The sequence below is a fragment of the Dreissena polymorpha genome, chromosome 14 (genome assembly GCF_020536995.1).
Source record: "Dreissena polymorpha isolate Duluth1 chromosome 14, UMN_Dpol_1.0, whole genome shotgun sequence".
In the NCBI taxonomy this organism is placed as follows: Eukaryota; Metazoa; Mollusca; class Bivalvia; order Myida; family Dreissenidae; genus Dreissena; species Dreissena polymorpha.
The window spans coordinates 40,795,289-40,809,948 of record NC_068368.1 but is presented as its reverse complement, the minus strand read 5'-3'; the positions used below and the strand labels follow the sequence as shown (position 1 = coordinate 40,809,948).

The window sequence follows — 14,660 nt, the reverse complement described above, 5'->3', positions numbered from 1 at the left end:
CTATGCTTTTGATGATTATTACCAGGGGTGTTACCTTAGAGCAGTGTTGTGAATACATGTATGTTATAATCCAAGAAAAAAATACTGATCTAATGCAGTAACTGCTACTACTACTAATTTCCTTTAATACTGTATAATATTAATATCAATAAAAAATTTCCTTGCAAGAAAAAAAAAGGCAAAATAAACATGTATCGATTTGCTGAAAAATTATTTTCAAAATTGACCACTAATTGTATACATCTCGCTCATCAACAAGAAGTACAGATAAGTTTTGTTCATTAGCGGTAAAAAACAACACTGGAGATGTCGAAATCTCTAGTTGTTCTCTTGCCAATTGGTAGGTGATCAGTTTCTGGAATATGCCGAAAATAAACAAGAATTTGGAACTGTATTATCTCCTGACTGTTATGTCAAACAAAAGTAAAAAAACCTATCTGCACCTATCTGCACTGGTGACTGGTTGGTGTGTGGGATTAGTTGTTAGAGGTCAGCTTAGTAAACCATGGCTTTGTATTGTCTGAACACCCATGAATTAGCCATGTTCATGTGAAAACTTCTTTTTATGTCCCCCACTATAGTAGTGGGGGACATATTGTTTTTGCGCTGTCTGTTGGTTGGTTGGTCTGTTGGTTGGTTGGTTGGTTTCTGTTGGTTGGTTTGCGCCAACTTTAACATTTTGCAATAACTTTTGCTATATTGAAGATAGCAACTTCATATTTGGCATGCATGTGTATCTCATGGAGCTGCACATTTTGAGTGGTGAAAGGTCAAGGTCAGAGGTCAAATATATGTGACCCAAATCGCTTATGTTATGAATACTTTTGCAATAATGAAGATAGCAACTTGATATTTGGCATGCATGTGTATCTCATGGAGCTGCACATTTTGAGTTGTGAAAGGTCAAGGTCATCCTTCAAGGTCAGAGGTCAAATATATGTGACCCAAATCGCTTATTTTATGAATACTTTTGCAATATTGAAGATAGCAACTTGATATTTGGCATGCATGTGTATCTCATGGAGCTGCACATTTTGAGTGGTGAAAGGTCAAGGTCATCCTTCAAGGTCAAATATATGGGTCAAAATTGCTCATGTAATGTCACTTCTGCAATATTGAAGCTAGCAATTTTATATTTGAAATGTGTGTGTATCTCAAGGAGCTGCACATTTTGAGTGGTGAAGGGTCAAGGCCATCCTTCAAGGTCAAACGTCATATAGGGGGACATTGTGTTTCACAAACACATCTTGTTAACAATTTGTTGGTTCTCACTCAGACTTTTACATTTATTTAGTTTAGTTACTTCACTTTAATAACTTAAGTGTATAGATAATATCAAAAAAGGAATTAGTGTCTTGTTTGTGCTGATTCCTGTCAATTAGTCTGTTTTCCCCTTGTTATGTTCCTCAGTCTATACTGGGGGACATATTGTTTTTACCCTGTCTGTTTGTTGGTTTGTTTGTTTGCGTCAAACTTTAACATTGGCCATAACTTTTGCAATATTGAAGATAGCAACTTGATATTTGGCATGCATCTCATGGAGCTGCGCATTTTGAGTGGTGGTGGGGGGGGGCATAGTGTTTCAGAAACACATCTTGTTATTATCGTCTTTAATTGCTGAGTGGATCTTGCTCAAACATTCACTTCGGAATGACCTTAATGCGTAGATAACTTGAAATGAAGGAATTTCAAATGTGACAAACTTTGGCAGTTATTTGACTGTTCTTCCACTGTGTAATATATGGCCCAAAAATTTGGTTTTCAACTCCTCTTTTATGTCTTGGCAGATTTTTCTCAAACTTTCACAGCTTAATGATGATAATTAAGAAAGTAAGTATAGCTGAATTATGACTACTATTTTTTTTGTCCACTAATGATTTTATTTTGGATTTGGCTCTGTCCAAACATATATGGGGACACCAGTGTCTGTGTCATATTTCACCCCTTTTAATGCCAAATGGTACTTTTTTGCACTATGGGGTCGATTTTCATGCACCCAGTAGCGTGGCATATAGCAGTTGAACTGTCAGTCCGTCAGTCAGTCAGTGATTCTGTCCGAAAACTTTAACATTGGCCATATAAACTTTTGCAATATTGAAGATAGCAACTTGATATTTGGCATGTATGTTTATCTCATGGAGCAAATCTCATGGAGCTGTACATATTAAGTGGTGAAAGGTCAAGGTCAATGTCATCCTTCAAGGTCAAAGGTAAAAAAAAAACAAATCCAAGGAAAGTAATAAGCTTTAAAGGGAGATAATTATCTGTACCTTCCAAATGATAAAAAAATATAATAAATCAAAGCGGCGCAGTAGGTGGCATTGTGTTTCTGACAAACACAGCTCTGGTTAGTTTATTATTATGAGTTGACTGTTGAGATTTACAGTTGATTATAAGCAAAATAATTGTTGGTCAGCAAATCTCTTATACTTGTAACATCTTACAAATCTTTATTACTGTGAGAGAGTTACTGTCTTGACCAGGATCAATATGTCCAGCATTTTATGAATGCGCAAGAAACAAGTAAATCCAGTGAAGTAATACAACATCTGATGGCTTTAAACTATGACTGAAAACAGTGCACAAGTTCTTAAATATTAAGTCTACCCCACTGGAAGGGCTTATCAGTTCTCCATGTGTTATAGCAAAGCTGAGTTAAAAATAGCGCCACTAGGAATCACGCCTCATGCATATGCCTGAAGAAATAAATATTTATTGCTAATCTTCTTTCAAGGCACCATACCTGGGAATATTGCTGTATTGTTTATTAAGAGGTCAGATGCAGAATGATGTATCTACCATTTGTTTACATAAGATGATTTCTTCATAAAGCAGTCTTTGGGGTCTTACCTTATGGTTGTAAGTTAAAAAAAAGTAAAAAAGGCACAGGTATATATTGGTCTAGATATATATTTGTACAATGAAATGTACTCATGCTCAGAAAAAAAATTCTGGTGATTTTAATTAGTGTATTTATACATTATAGACATCTTCATGTTTAAAAGAGACAAACCTATCAAAGTGTATGTTTTGCAATTTCAAATACATCATCATATGCAATGTATAAACCGTGCTGATGTTAAACAAAACTTGTTATTTTTCAGGAACAGCGACCATGTGGCATTGAAGATTATAAAAAATGTAGAAAAATACAGAGAGGCTGCTAAACTTGAAATAATAGTCCTTGAAAAACTACGGGAAAAAGATCCCACCGGTAAAAAGTAAGTAATTTTCCTGATTTTTCTTGTGATTAGTGTCAAAATACTACTGTGAAACCAATAGCGTTTGTAGGACTAGGATTTTTATGGACTTACATGGATCGCTTAACCAAAACCATAAAATATTCATTCAACGTTTATGTCTGAAGTCATATATCAGACATTATAAACAAATCCAAGAATTTGAGATCCAAAAATGTGACAAAATTAAAGTATACTGGAAATTTCATGCCTGCAAAATAAAATGAATCCACAGTACATTGAGAGAAGTATAAAATTATAGCTAATGATTGAAAAGAAATTTAAAATAAGATGGATTCCGATATTTTAGAGATTTCAGTCTGAATGTTATAGGATTTATATACATTGGTTGAAGTCTATCTGGCAATATTGTTATTGAAGACTTTATATTCCATTGTTAAGACCGTATGTATTATGCTTCAGAATTTTTAATCAGGAAGACCATTAGTCTTATTAAGAACATAATGTATGTGTTCAATTGTGACAACCATTTGTGTGATGATTTTAGACCTTGTGTTCAGATGTGTGACTGGTTTGACTTATGAATTCAGACTATGCGTTCAAATGTTAGACTGGTTTGACTTATGAATTCAGACTATGCGTTCAAATGTTAGACTGGTTTGACTTATGAATTCAGACTATGTGTTCAAATGTTAGACTGGTTTGACTTATGAATTCAGATTATGTGTTCAGATGTTAGACTGGTTTGACTTATGAATTCAGACTATGCGTTCAAATGTTAGACTGGTTTGACTTATAAATTCAGATTATGTGTTCAGATGTTAGACTGGTTTGACATATGATTTTAGACTAAATGTTCAACTGTTAAGACCAATTGTCTTATGATTTCAGACTATGTGTTCAGATGTTGGACTGGTTTGACTACCATGGCCACATGTGTTTATCATTCAACATGCTAGGACTAAGTGTTTTTGACTTTCTCGTAAGTATATTATCAAGTTATAGCTTCATTTATAGCTCACATTTACACAAAGTGCTATGAAATGGTCAGCTATTGTGATTGCCCCATGTCTGGTCTCCTTAATTTGTATCATCAGTTGTCTATAGTAGACTTAGCTCAGTACCTCTCAGGAGGCTACATTTTCCCATGTAATCTTAATGAAATTTGGTCAGAAATGTTATTTTGACAATATCTAGGCTGAGTTTCAATCTGGGTCATGTGTGCCCAAATAATAGGACATGTTAAATTTAAAAAAAATTGTAACCACTCTAGAAGCTGCAATTATGACTCAATATTGATGATACTTGTTCAGAATGTTTATCTTTAGCATACCTAGACTTACCTTTATTCTGGGTCATGTGTGTTAAAAAAAATAGGTAATCAGGTCAAATCTTAGAAAAACTTTGTTTCCACTCAAAAGACCACAGTTATGACTCAATTTTGATGAAAATTGGTCACAATTTATTATCGTGACAATATCTAGACTGAAAACAGCTATGTGATGTGCATGAAAAAAGTCACACGGTCAAATTAAGACGAACCTTTTTACCACTCTAGATGTCATATTTATAACACAATTTGGTGGAAACTTGGTCAGAATTATCGTGAAATCATCGAGGCTGAATCACTCACATAAATCCAAAAACTAGTTCAACTGGTTTTTGGTAAATTGAATTCAGGTGAGCACTACAGGGCCATCATGTCTCTCTTGTTTCATATTTTTATTCAGAAAGTAAACAGCAAAAATGATTAGAATAAGGATGTGTTATGGGTTTAAAATATGCCAAATCAATTTTCTGGGTTGTTTGAAAAAGTACTTTTTTCAATTATTCCAAATTTTGTATTTAGCTCTAAATATTTGATTAAGAAATAACCAGATATAATACTAAATCTTTCACTATTTATTGATCTTGTATAAAACTTTAAGTTTGTGTTTTGCTTTCTGTTACAGAAAGAGAACAATTATATTCCATATGACTTGGATCAAGTCCGTCACATATCATATCAGTTGTGCTATGCTGTCCAATGTAAGTATACAGGCAGGGCCCTTAATCTATCAAATCTGCGGCCGAATTTCGGCTGCAGTCCCCCACCTGAAAAGTATACTTTTTTCCCCTTTTGGGGGGAAAAATTCCCCCTGTATTCTTTCTATTAAAAAAAATGTATATTTTTTTTTTTTTGAGAAAAATGTGTCTCATGATTATTATATCTCAATTCTATTTCAATTTAATCTTGTCAAACATACTAAATTATGAAAAAAGAAATGAATATGGTGCAAACATGTACAAATGTTATAATGAGAAAGTAAGTAAAAAATCCCCCAAAAAGGGAAACGCCGCAAAAATTCCTCCTCATGAGGGTAGCGTCCCGCTTCCCCTAAAATGGATTGAGGGCCCTGGCAGGACATGTACTCCTTGGCTGGATATATATTGGTAAAGATTTACCTAAGTTTGAAATCTATGTATTGAAGCTTGATTGCACGGAAAGCCGAAGGTTTATTGAAACGCTATTGAGTCCATTTCCTTGGTAGAATCTGTACCAATGTGTCAATTGGAGAGACCTAAAGAACTCTTCCACTATGCGGATTAAACCCATGACCTCTGTGTAGCTAGCTGGTCACCATGTCCACTACAACACCGCGACCTTAGATTTACATTTAGAATAGTCATAATAACCAACTGTGAGAACTTTTTGTTTGATGGTAAAAGTTTCACTAGGTTATGCTATTATATTTCTTGACATAATAATTATTGTGTTTAACTAATAATTACCTGTATAAGTTTCTGTATATTGCTTTCTGTTATATTATTAAATAACTGGTATAACATAAAGTCATCTAAAACAATATTCTTTTAAAATTATCTAGATAACATATACAAAACCCAGCCTATAAAGCATTTGTTTTGATAACAAATACAAAAACCAGCCTCTAATGCATTTGTCTAGATAACATATACAAAACCCAGCCTATAATGCATTTGTCTTAATAACGTATACCACACCCAGCCTATAATGCATTTGTCTTGATAACATATACACAAACCAGCCTATAATGCATTTGTCTTGATAACATATACACAAACCAGCCTATAAAATATTTGTCTTGATAACATATACACAAAACAGCCTATAATGCATTTGTTTTGATAACATACACAAACCAGCCTATAATGCATTTGTCTTGATAACATGTACACAAACCAGTCTATAATGTATTTGTCTTGATAACATATACACAAACCAGCCCATAATGCATTTGTCTTGATAACATATACACAAACCAGCCTATAATGTATTTGTCTTGATAACATATACACAAAACAGCCTATAATGTATTTGTCTTGATAACATATACACAAACAGCCTATAATGTATTTGTTTTGATAACATACACAAACCTGCCTATGATGCATTTGTTTTGATTACATACACAAAACCAGCCTATAATGTATTTGTTTTGATAACATACACAAACCAGCCTATAATGCATTTGTTTTGATAACATACACAAAACCAGCCTATAATGTATTTGTTTTGATAACATACACAAACCAGCCTATAATGCATTTGTTTTGATAACATACACAAAACCAGCCTATAATGTATTTGTTTTGATTACATACACAAAACCAGCCTATAATGCATTTGTTTTGATTACATACACAAAACCAGCCTATAATGTATTTGTTTTGATAACATACACAAACCTGCCTATGATGCATTTGTTTTGATAACATACACAGAACCAGCCTATAATGCATTTGTTTTGATAACATACACAAACCAGCCTATAATGCATTTGTTTCGATAACATATACAAAAAACCAGTCTATAATGTATTTGTCTTGATAACATATAAACAAACCAGCCTATAATGCATTTGTCTTGATAACATATAAAACAAGAGATGTGTTCGTCAGAAACACAATGCCCCCTATTGCGCCGCTTTGAATTTTTTAGCTCGACTATTATATATGAAATATATATAGTGGAGCTATCCTACTCACCCCGGCGTTAGCGTTAGCATCTGCATTAGCGTCTGCGTTAGCGTTAGCCTGCAAATGTTAAAGTTTTCGTACTACCCCAAATATTTTCTTTCTCCCTTCACATATTGCTTTCATATTTTGCATACTTGTTTACCAACATGACCCCAACCTATAAACAAGAGCAGACAACTCTATCAAGCTTTTTGTCATAATTATGGCCCCTTTTCCACTTATAATATGCAGCAAATGTTTAAGTTTTCGTACTACCCCATTTATTTTCATTGTCCCTTGACATATTGCTTTTATATGTTGCATACTTGTTAACCAACATGACCCCAACCTATAAACAAGAGCAGACCACTGTATCAAGCATTTTGACATAATTAAGGCCCCTTTTACACTTAGATAATTGAACATTTTGCTTAAATTGGCATAACTTCTTTATTTATGATCACATTTTATTATTACTTTGACAAAACAACACTTACCTGAATACCACACCCCACATTATACCCCCCTCTCACCCCCCCACCCCTCCTACCCCCCTGCACCCCCCCAAAAAAAAGATTTTTTTTTTATACATCAGCTAATAAATTACCACACCCCACATTATACCCCCCTCTCGGCCCCCCTACCCCCCCCCCCCCCCCCCCCCAATTTTTTTTTTTTTTCCCTTTTTTTATTTTTGAAAGATCGTCTAATAAATTATTGAATATGAACAATTTCCCCATGATGGCTTACGTTATACTGTCAAGCACTCGAAAAGTCAAGCGCGCTGTCCTCTGACAGCTCTTGTTTTTTTTGTTTTTTGACCTTAGACCTTGAAGGATGACCTTGACCTTGAACTTCCACCACTCAAAATGTGGAGCTTCATGAGAACGCCGCTTTGATTTTGATTTTTTTTTTTTTGACCTTTGACCTTGAAGGATGACCTTGAACTTCCACCACTCAAAATGTGCAGCTTCATGTTAATGCCGCTTTGAAATTATTATTTTTTGACCTTTGACCTTGAAGGATGACCTTGACCTTGAAGGATGACCTTGAACTTCCACCACTCAAAATGTGCAGCTTCATGAGAACGCCGCTTTGAATTATTATATTATTTTTTACCTTTGACCTTGAAGGATGACCTTGACCTTGAACTTCCACGACTCAAAATGTGCAGCTTCATGAGATACACATGCATGCCAAATATCAAGTTGCTATCTTCAATATTGAAAAAGTTATGGCCAATGTTAAAGTTTACGGACGGACAGACGCCATATATTTGATATTTGACCTTGAAGGATGACCTTCACCTTCACCTTTCACCACTCAAAATGTTCAGCTCCATGAGATACACATGCATGCCAAATATCAAGTTGCGATCTTCAATAGTGAAAAAGTTATGGCCAATGTTAAAGTTTTTTTCGGACGGACGGACAGACTGACTGACATACTGACGGACAGTTCAACTGCTATATGCCACCCTACCGGGGGCATAAAAAACCAGCCTATAATGTATTTGTCTTCACTTCATAAAATTATACACAAACCAGCCTATAATGCATTTGTTTTGATAACATATACACAAAACCAGCCTATTTTCCCTTGATTGCCCCTATATGACGTCTGCTTTGTTGTGTTCCCTATATGAGTTATTATGACGTCTGCTATGTTGTGTTCCAGTCCTCCATGAGAACCACCTCACTCACACAGATCTTAAACCGGAGAACATCTTGTTTGTCAACTCAGACTACGATGTCTCCTTCAACTCAAAGAAGGTAGGTGGCTTAAATTGGCTGAAATAGGGGTGCTGATTTCCTCCTTGTAAGTGTCTAGATTTCTTAATAAATACTTCTTAACTTATATGGATCTGTTAATTAATTGGGACATGTCACTCGAGTAAGGCTGTCCAGGTAGTTTTCTTTAATAACATGTTTCGAAAATCAGGTCTTTGTTGAAATTACTTAAGTATCAATCTATCATTGGCAAGAATCTCAAATAATATTTGAAAGAAAGATACTATTTGGTTGTCAATTTGTTAAACAAATCTGAGAATTAATGGTGTAATGCTATGACCATATTTGTTTTGTATACCTTTGTCATTAAATTTTGATCATGCAAAAATGTTTTTGTCTGTAAACATTATTTCATGTAACTTTGCAATTACTATTTTTGTCACAGCAATTGTTATCTGAATGTAGGTTATATTTAACTTAATCAATAAACCTCCTTTTGATTTTGTGGCTTTTATTGGAAAATGTGTTGATTTCAAACGGTAAAAGTGCAAGTTTCTTTCTTGAAATCAAATGGCCAAAATGCACAGACTGTATTTCTTTCCTCAGAAACGTGATGAGCGTAACATCCGCAACACGGACATACAGCTGATAGATTTCGGGTCAGCGACCTTTGATCACGAACATCACAGCACCATAGTTTCCACTCGACATTACCGTGCACCAGAGGTCATTCTGGGTAAGTATTGATGAGACGTAGACATTTGAATATGAAATGGGCCTCGTTCTGGGAAAACGGTGCTTAATGACAGTGCGTAACGTGTCGTCCCAAATTAGCCTGTGCAGGCTGCACAGGCTAACCAGGAATGACATTTTCCGCTTTAATGTTGTTTTGTTAAAATATGTCTATTCTGATCAAATATTCAGTTTAAGCAGAAAGTGCCATCTCTGATTAGCCTGTGCAGACTACAGAGGCTAATCTTGGCTGACAATTAAGGCCCACAGTTTTCCCAGAACAAGATGCAAATGGATCCCTTGAATGTTTTCCTTGCTGGAATTACATTTTATCTACTGTAAGCTGATTTGCTCCTTGAGAAGTGTTTGTTGATCCCTTTACCACTCAGAAAGGAATTTTGAAGAGTTTGTAGTTCTGTAGAAAATCAATTTAAATGAAAGACCTTTCTTACTAGATTCAAGTTTTAAAGGTATCATTTTCAACCATGAGATAATAATGAGCAGCAAACCATTTATAACCTGATCAGACTGCAAGTTATCTATATTATCAGGTTATTATATAAGACTGTCAATATAGTGCCAATGCAGAATATTCAACATACTTTGAATATTTTTCCATATCTTAAGATTTGACTATTCTTTTGTATTTGAAAAGTGTGAGGGAAATGTTTCCAGCAGGTCTGTGTTGAAACATTGTGAATTGTCTTAGGCACTGTCTGAATCATTTCTGCAACTAACTATTTTCCAGTATGAGGTAATATAATATGTTCATGGAAACAGCATTCTGTATGTTGCACACATTCAGTCATCCATCTACACTTACACACATATACATACAGCAATTCAGTGATGTGTAACCTGCATATTTACCTGCCAGTTACCTGGTCTGAGACATAGCAACCCACCAGATGCATCTTGGCACCTTGCCAGTGCTATCTGTCTGCAATATTCCCAGTACACTTAAAAAAAGATGCTTCAGATTTCAGACAAAATGTTTTCTGCATGTAAATGTATTTATGACCACAAAAATAGCACATGCCAAAATATTTATCTGTGTACGTCAAACAGTCAGTCTTTAAGGGTTCTTTTACAAAAAATTACTGAAAATTAATTTCGCTGTGAAATTGTTTTTTTTTTTACAGTGTCAGTACTTTGTGAGGATAAATCACATCAATTACTGACTAATCATATTCAAATACAAATTGAATAAACATTTAAAGGGTGGCTGCATATTTATTTCATTCAACATCATTCAGTGGCTGTTCATTCATTTACTTTAATTCTTATTACTTGTGGATGCTTCAGCCACATGTTAGTAATACTGTTAATATCCCATGCTGCTAATTGCAGTTAGAACTGTCTGTAATTTCATGATTGCTTCTCATCATTGTCATGTTATCTTTGATGATAAAGTCCTGTGAATATAAATGGCTCAAAAAATGTTTGGCTTGGAATGAGAAATTGTGTAAAGTAGTCCTTACAGTTGATTAATTTTAATGCAGTTTTATCATAAATTTCATTGAACAATAATTACTATTATTCTATATCCAATAAATTCATCCAATCAGCATTCTTCATATGTACCACGTGATCGTCCAATATATTTTGGTATTGGATCCAAAAAGTCTGTATTTTTAACCAGGTTTTCCGAAGGAAAAAACTGGTTATTAGATTGGCGAATGCGGGCGGGCTGGCTGGCTGGCTGGCTGGCTGGCGGGCGGGCTGGCTGGCGGGCGGGCGGAACAAGCTTGTCCGAGCCATAACTATGTCGTTCATTGTCAGATTTTAAAATCATTTGGCACATTTGTTCACCATCATTGGACGGTGTGTCGCGCGAAATAATTACATCGATATCTCCAAGGTCAAGGTCACACTTTGAGTTCAAAGGTCAAAAATGGCCATAAATGAGCTTGTCCGAGCCATAACTATGTCGTTCATTGTCAGATTTTAAAATCATTTGGCACAATTGTTCACCATCAGTGGACGGTGTGTCGCGCGAAATAATTACGTCGATATCTCCAAGGTCAAGGTCACACTTTGAGTTCAAAGGTCAAAAATGGCCATAAATGTCCCTTGAGATATAACCTTCATATTTGGTATGCATGTGTATATGGACAAGGCCTTTCCATACGCACAACAATTTTGACCCCTGTGACATTGACCTTGAAGTAGGGGTCTGCGTTTAGGTTTCAAAATCTGCGTTTAGGTTTCGAAAAATGCTCTTAACTTCTATGTCCCTTGAGATATAACCTTCATATTTGGTATGCATGTGTATATGGACAACGCCTTTCCATACGCACACAAATTTTGACCGTCCGTCCGTCCGTCCGTGTGTCCGTCCGAAAACTTTAACGTTGCTCATAACTTTTGCAATATTGAAGATAGCAACTTGATATTTGCCATGCATGTGTATCTTATGAAGCTGCACATTTTTAGTGGTGAAAGGTCAAGGTCATCCTTCATGGTCAAAGGTCAAAAAAAATAAATTCATGTGCATATCTCCAATGTCAAGGTCGCCACGACTAAAAATAGATTTATTTTAAAACAAACTTACAAAGGGGGTTAATTTTCTTTGTTCATTTCAAAACTTCAGTTTGAGTTGTCTCCCTTTATCAGATTTTTTTTCACAATGAAAACCTGGTTTTGTGACAATTTTGTCCCTTGTTCCATATTGGACAGTTGAGTACAAGTGCACTAAGCAGAGCTCCAGATAAGGATTTGTGAAATTAGTAACGGTACTGCCGCTGACAGAAAGGAAAGGAGTAACGCTTAAAATCAATTAGTACCTGTACTACCATATCCAAAAATACAGGTAGTACTGTACTACCCGTGTTCTTGGATATTGAAAGGTGTATAACTGTCTTTACAGAAACATTTGCAGCAATTATAATAAATATATGTAGCTTCTTGTACAGTTACTGTATTAGGTTTTCCATTCTGAATTATGATGCCAATACAACTACACATTAAAACTCATGACTAATACTATTTCTTCATTTTTCTTGACAAGAAAACACAAGCCAACTAGTAAGCTAAGTAAATGGACACTTATTTCACTGTCTCATCCGTTTCCCATTGTGTTTTCTAACGTTTTACGCCACAGATGCAATCCAATCGTTTAATATCGGGGCGACAATGTCTTTTTCTGGGTTTACAGATTTAATGTCAGGATGGTAAGAAGACACCGTATGTAGTCATAATATGACAACAAAGTGTTGTTTTGAGCCGCTTTCGGTTAAGCCGGCATTCAATTGTATCGTTTTTGACGGATTTACAAGTTACAGGAAATCACGCGACAAAATAGACAATAATATATGAACCCAGTCTACAACTTTTCGGTAATTTAAATTAACGAAAAGCGCCGTTAGGTTAGAGACCAACAAATCACGCCGCACTGACGCAGACGTATCGGTTCGGCCAGATTTTTTTCGTTAATGCGTAAAATGGATATTAATGTCGTAATTGTACGTCCAGTTTATAAAAATAAATGCGTAAATCTTCATGAAAAAGGCGTATTTACGGCTGTACAGCCCTTATCTGGAGCTCTGACTAAGCAATTGTTTTATAACGATAAAAGCCGTTACCGAGAAAAAGTATCCGAATGTACTATAATTGACTCACACGGGCGCTTGTATTGAAAATAGCATAGATGCAATTAAAGCATTTTAAAAGCAAAATTAAAATGAAACAAAGAGCTGAAGAAAGGGATATAGAATAAAAAGCTTATCAGACGTTTAAACTGTACAATACGGGATATATTTGGACTCGCACACAGTTTGAAGTCATATTGGACTCGCCTAACGGCTCGTCCAATATGACGTCAAACTGTATGCTCGTCCAAATATATCTCTGTATTGTACAATGAAACGTCTAATAACCTATAAGTATGTAAAGCAGTCTTTATATTTTCCTCCCCCTGGAGGAATTGGATCTGTTTATTTGTACATATTGGATGTGGGTTGATTATGTCTTCACTTTACGTCAGAGATCTTCGTGAAGACGTGATACACTGATTTATTGGCCACATATTCTTGAATTGGAACCAAGAGCTTGTCAGTTTAATTGCGAAACATTATGGGGTAACGTTGTGTTTGAGATGCAGTCACAAATACCATAGTTATTAACTGTCCTTTAGAATGCCTTGAATGCTGTAGGCAGGCTTATGAATGCTAAGTTTTTCTTAAGGAAATGATCCCTCTCACAACACCTGCCAATTTTAACTAATATAAATAATAGTAGCGAATATGAACAAACATATGTCCAGCAAAAGCCAATGCAAAAAAAGTAGATTGTAGCAATTCAGTCAAAGTTTATTTTTAATGGACGTTTTAACACAAAGTTGTATGCTTTCACAAGTGAATGAGAGCCACCTGTTGTATAGGTAGAACCTGTTGATGATTGTTTATCAATGAAGGCTGTCAGTACCAAAATCTTATCAACAAAGGTATTACATGCTTCTGTAAAGGTATAGAGGTGTTGAAATGTTTAGCTCCTGTTTTAGAGGTTAAAATGATGCTTACTGATATGTTTTGTGAAGAATATTAGTTTTTTGCTTAACCCTTTACCACTTAGAAACGTATTTTCACGCATTTGTAGTCTCTTAGAAAGTTAAATTTAATTAAAGGCCTTTCTTACAAGATTCAAGTTTTAAAGGCTTCATTTCTCACCCTTAAATATTGATGAGCAGCAAACAGCATAAAACATGAACAGACTGCGAGTATCATAAAATGTTGGCATTCAGTAAAATCAAGTAAACATTTAGAAAGAACAACAGCTGCAGAAGGTTTTGCCCCAGATTATAATTTCCCACAACAAAGTTTGTAATGTTCACACCTGTGTCAATGGCACAAAAGCTTTGTTTATGTAGGTTTTGAATTGAGAATAAAAGTGATTGGTTCGTTCATAATGTTGTATTTCACTCCAATACGGTACCTATAGTTGATAATCATTCATGTACACCATGTGTTGTTCATGTGGTCTTCATGTATGTTGTTATGTACGTCACCCCTAATCATATGAG

The 14,660-nt window shown here is 35.2% G+C and overlaps 1 protein-coding gene across 4 annotated transcripts in view; it reads left to right on the top strand.

Moving 5' to 3' along the window:
- LOC127857156 (dual specificity protein kinase CLK2-like) overlaps positions 1 to 14,660 on the top strand; it is a 78,422-nt gene that overhangs the window by 47,951 nt on the left and 15,811 nt on the right. For all 4 annotated transcript variants that reach the window (XM_052393557.1, XM_052393558.1, XM_052393555.1 and 1 more), the window contains 5 exons: positions 3,105 to 3,221; positions 4,092 to 4,182; positions 5,153 to 5,228; positions 8,856 to 8,950; positions 9,515 to 9,644. In XM_052393557.1, coding sequence (XP_052249517.1) covers positions 3,105 to 3,221; positions 4,092 to 4,182; positions 5,153 to 5,228; positions 8,856 to 8,950; positions 9,515 to 9,644 — 509 coding nt within the window. The remainder of the gene's footprint in view (positions 1 to 3,104; positions 3,222 to 4,091; positions 4,183 to 5,152; positions 5,229 to 8,855; positions 8,951 to 9,514; positions 9,645 to 14,660) is intronic.